Here is a 4956-nt window from a genome sequence, read left to right on the forward strand (position 1 = left end):
GGCTTGAAGGGTGTGAGTGAGTGAGTGATTACGCGTTTTCACGGTTTGAGATTTGGCAATAACTTCCTCCCATTTTCTACAAGCAGCGGATGTTTGAACTTTCCTGATGCAAAAGTTTATAACATATGCTACTGAATATAAAGCATCATAAGTTTGACAGATATTCCAAAGATGACGATGAAGGCTATATATATGTTGGATGATGAGAACAACTAAATTAAGCACACATATAAAATACAAGGAACAATCGTTGATTGAATGAGAAATGAAGAAAAGCATTAATACAATTCTCAACCCATTACAAGTAAGCAAAACATATATAAACAATAATAATACAAATGTTCATGAATCAAACCAAATCAAGCATCAGTACCATATTGAGTATGAGAAATCAATTTCTCCTTATTACTGAGAACAAACAAATTTGAGACCAACAAAATCCAGCATTATATTACTACTCCAAATTGAAACTTTCATCACCATTGGATCCACTTCAAGAAGAATCCTTATTCCATCACCTGCTCGATAATGTCATCAATATTATAATTTTAATAGTCCAATCAATCAGGATTAAAACTCTCTACAACCTCCTCAAAGTAAAGAGCTAATTAGGTTAAAATCAATATAATTATTTTTCCTAACCTTGTTAATCAGTCTGCTACTCCTTTATTATGACCTCACTTCTCTTCACTTCACTGCATGTCAAGATAATTAATAATAGATGATGAATATAATTATTATTTTTGTATGTACCTTTTAATTGATTCTTCTTCTGCTATTCCTTTATGATATCTACACTGAAGTACCAAGGATCAAGTCTTGCTCGAAGGGAACGCAGGAGTGCAACAAAATCGTCAGCTTCTTCTGAAGACACCAACTTAGGACAACCCATGATACACAAACCCTGCAGTGAATTATTAATATTGAGGTTTCCAAATTCCTCAACTGATATCATCAAATCGGGGCAATAGTAAATCTCCAATTCCCTGAGACCTCTTATTCTTTCTGTTTGTCCTTGAAGAGGATGCTTTTGTTGGTTCTGGCAGCCACTAATCTCAAATAAACGCCTTAACTTCTTGCAGTTCTCAATTTTCAGATGTTGAAGAGATTGAAAAGTTGAGGGTACTCCTAATTGTGCTTCATTAATGTCCCCATCATCAAACATTAATGCCTTAGCAGATGGAAATAAAACACTTCTTTCTTCCATAAAACCAAAAAAGAGATGAGTGAGACCACTAAGATTTGAGATGCTATATAACAACTCATCCGAACAATCAGCTAAAATAGTTACATGTTTGAGTGCTTTGAGATGCGGTGGCAAGGCCCCTAGCTTTGGGCAAAAAGATATCTCCAGCTTGCTTAGATTAGGGAATGCTCCAATGCAAATACTCCAACAGCTAGGTGACACCAATTCCCTCATATTCTCCATGTTAGAAATCTTCAATTGCTGTAACAAAGGGAATAGTACAATCATTTCATTTCCATTGCTACTATTAGCAATAGTATTCACATTGTCCATTTGCTCAAGGCCTGTTACAGAAGGAGATGACATTCCCACCCATTTAGGGGGATTCACACCTTTGTAACCACTCATTTTCAATATCTTCAGCATCGCAGTTGAAACCTCTAGAGCTTCACCTATTTTCTCATGTTGAGTACTCTTGCTTTCATCTATCTTTAGCCTTGTAGTTGAAACCTCCAGAGCTTCACCAATTTTCTCATGTCTACTACTCTTGGTCTCATTAACATCAACTTCATCTTTAGATGTCCATTCCAGATCCAATTTGTTAATACTCAACTTTTTAGCCATACTTATCCCTTTTGCAATAGATGCATCACTAACTCTTCCAAGGTTCTTAATTTTTAGTGATCCGGAGATATCAAATTCTCTTAATTCATCTAGTTGGCAGTCACTCTCTTCCTTGCCTATCACAAACAAGCTTAACATCTTGAGTTGTTTCAATTGCCCCATACTTCTAGGCATATATTTTAATCCATCACAACGATCCAAATAAAGATGTTTCAGGTTAATAAGGTCTTTTGTATTTGTAGGGAAATGTTGAAGATGATAACATTTATTGAGATTCAGAGTCTGTAAGTTCAAGAGTTTACAAATACTATTAGGTAATGTTGTTATTTCACTACCGGAAATGTCTAAGTATCTCAGATGTTTTAGACTTCCCACATGAGACAAATATTGACATTTCACAAGAGAGCATACTTCAAGGACACGTAAAGCCGGAAGTTCCTTCAGGACACTCAAAATCTCCTTTGCGGCATCTCCATTATCTCTTCCATGGAGCATTATTGATTGCAGCCCTCCAACTGTTTTAAGAGAACAAACTGATGTTTTGTCTACCTCATTAACCTTTACTGTGACATGACGAATTTGTTCTCCTAACCCATCACTTGAGCTGTTAGCATCCATCGTATAATATTCATCTTTCATTAAAGATTGGGCAAGATCGTGCATAAGATCATGCATCATAACTGCTGTATAAACTCTATCATCCCAATCTTTGTTCTCTTTTTCATCTTGAAAAAAGGATCTCCAGCACAACTCCTTCCAAATTGCATTCCCAACATCTTCCAATTCTTGGTTTTTTAATGTAGGAATCAAACCATGGGCCATCCACATTTGGATTAATCTCTCCTTTTCAATTTCAGTATCCTTGGGAAATATAGCACAAAACACAAAACATCTTCTCAAATGATAAGGGAGGTCATAGTAACTCAATTTTAGAATAGGCAAGAGATCAGATTCTTCATTTAGAAATATCTCCCATATCTCACTATCTCTTATTCTACGCCATTCTTTTTCGTCCTCGCCAAAGCTCAGTTGACTTCCCAATGCCTTGACCAATAAAGGAACACCCTTGCATTTCCCAACTATTTCTTTACCAATATTAATGAAGTTTTGATGTTTTGGTTTTCCATGCTCAAATGCACGTTCTTTGAATAGTAGCCAACAATCATCGTTAGAGAGTGGCAGTAACTCAAAATAGGCAATTGTTTTCATTATTGTTGCCACACTCTTTTTACGTGTCGTGGTAAGGACGAAAGAACCATTTGATCCACAATCTAATATAGATCTCAACTGAGCCCATGCCTCTTCTTTTTCATTCCAAACATCATCCAATACAATCAAATATCTTTTCCCTCTCAATTTATCTCTAACTTTTCTCTGCAATTCTTCTAAGGAAGCTTCTGCCTTTTCTTCTTCTAAGATGGATTTGATCACCAACTTAATGTTAAATTCATTAGAAACACAAACCCAGAGTTTGGTATCAAAATGCTTAGAAACTTCATCATCATTGAAGACCATCTGGGAAAGTGTTGTTTTACCTAGACCCCCAATAATTCCAACAATGGGCAGAACAGATAGTTTTTTAGAAGCACTAGATGTATTATTGAGTAGAATATCAATAATCTCTTTCTTCTCCTTATCTCTCCCATACACTTGATTACTACTAGAAAGAGACATTGTTTCACGCCAACTACTAGTAAACTTGTCTATTTTTGAGTCAGGAATAGATTCACGCAAATGTAACTTTTGGCGCTCGGAAGAAATTTGGTCTAGCTTCTCTTGAACATCCTTAATTTTGTGACCAATTTTGTGACGCATCTTAGTATTGCTAAAAGGATGGGTGATAAAGTTGGTTACCTTGATCCGGGTTGAAGAGGAGGCATTACGCCTTTTGACTTGAAGACGAAGATCTTCAAAGCTGCACTCATCCATGATGTCCCGAACTTCATACAATACATCTTTAAGTTTTCGCAACCAATCTCCCGTTTGTTCGTCCTTCTCCTGCATGGTCTTTCTCTCAGCATCTTTGAGTACGGCATTAATTGCAGATAGCGTGCTCGATAGATTTTGAACATCATTCTTATAATTCCAAAACAACGAGAATTCATCCTTAATCAGAGGTGTCAAATTTGAAATCAAACCACTGATTAGAGATGCAACATCAACCATGTTGGTTTCTCTTTCAATCAATCAGATGAATACACTTCCAAGTATATAGTAGAGGTTTATTTGATGAGAAAATGATCATGCATTTCCATTCAATATAAAACATTAATACGGGCTGTCTTCATGTACTATAGTAGAGGTTGGCCTCAAAATTTCAAATCAAGTCATTTAAAATCAATTTAAGATTGCTTGTTTTCCATTGCTTGGTCTACACAGCATTTGATTGGTTTGAAGTTTGAATCTAAGGAAACCAAGGAGTCCACTTTCTTTTTATATATAAAATAATAAAGAACTAGTTAACCATTGAATAAGAAATAATATATAAAATCATGAATAAGAAATGAAGAAAAAATAAGCAATAACAAATGTGAAATAATAAAGAACATTATTTATATATGAATTATTAAAAAAGAACCAAAAGAGAAATCTTTAAAAAAAAAAAAAAAACCTTAGCATGCATCATTGAAAGATTTTCTCTCTCAAATATTGGGATTTTAAATAGATTTGTATCGGCATACTAAAATGGACCACTTTCCTTGTGGACCATACAAGATAAACCTCACTTTCTTTTGAAATATCTTAAAATGAATGATTGACCGATCTTAAGAAAATGAAATTACTTTAATATTAGTATTAAAGTTATAATCTATTCTGACATGAAGAATTAAGTATAAATTAATGTTGATTTATAATTTTATTTAATACCAAATATCAACATCTTACTAGTTAAAATCTGGAATGACGAAAATGCCATTACCAAAATCACCTAGTCTTTAGTGACATGTGCAAGCAAAGACTTTAAAGGTGGTGTGAGAAACATTAAGATGAATGAAGATAGATAAGAAGTCACAATTTATTATTCATTTAAATGAAAAAGTCTTTGTCAAAAAATAAAACAATTGACTACTTTAAATAACTAATAAATTTATATTCCAATTCTGTTCGAGATATTAAACGATCTTTCACATATAGGAAATGTTTAA

General features: G+C 34.1%; 2 protein-coding genes across 2 annotated transcripts; both read right to left on the minus strand.

The window, feature by feature from the left end:
• Nucleotides 1-232: 232 nt before the first annotated feature.
• On the minus strand, nt 233-2171 carry LOC124941173. Its single transcript, XM_047481459.1, has 3 exons — nt 754-2171; nt 643-695; nt 233-518 (listed from the first exon to the last, which is right to left on the minus strand). The coding sequence occupies exon 1, from the start codon at nt 1982-1984 to the stop codon at nt 776-778; it is 1209 nt and encodes a 402-aa protein (XP_047337415.1). The 5' UTR covers nt 1985-2171; the 3' UTR covers nt 233-518; nt 643-695; nt 754-775.
• LOC124942956 (disease resistance protein RGA2-like) lies at nt 2076-3976 on the minus strand. Its single transcript, XM_047483524.1, has 2 exons — nt 2203-3976; nt 2076-2092 (listed from the first exon to the last, which is right to left on the minus strand). Exons 1-2 carry the CDS (start codon nt 3974-3976, stop codon nt 2076-2078), a joined length of 1791 nt encoding a protein of 596 aa, XP_047339480.1.
• Nucleotides 3977-4956: the final 980 nt, after the last annotated feature.

This window comes from Impatiens glandulifera, chromosome 6, assembly GCF_907164915.1.
Source record: "Impatiens glandulifera chromosome 6, dImpGla2.1, whole genome shotgun sequence".
In the NCBI taxonomy this organism is placed as follows: domain Eukaryota; kingdom Viridiplantae; phylum Streptophyta; class Magnoliopsida; order Ericales; family Balsaminaceae; genus Impatiens; species Impatiens glandulifera.

Excerpts from the sequence above, each read along its gene's own strand:
- LOC124942956 (XM_047483524.1), bottom strand. The coding sequence starts at position 3,976 with ATGGTTGATGTTGCATCTCTAATCAGTGGTTTGATTTCAAATTTGACA.
- LOC124941173 (XM_047481459.1), bottom strand. The coding sequence starts at position 1,984 with ATGCCTAGAAGTATGGGGCAATTGAAACAACTCAAGATGTTAAGCTTG.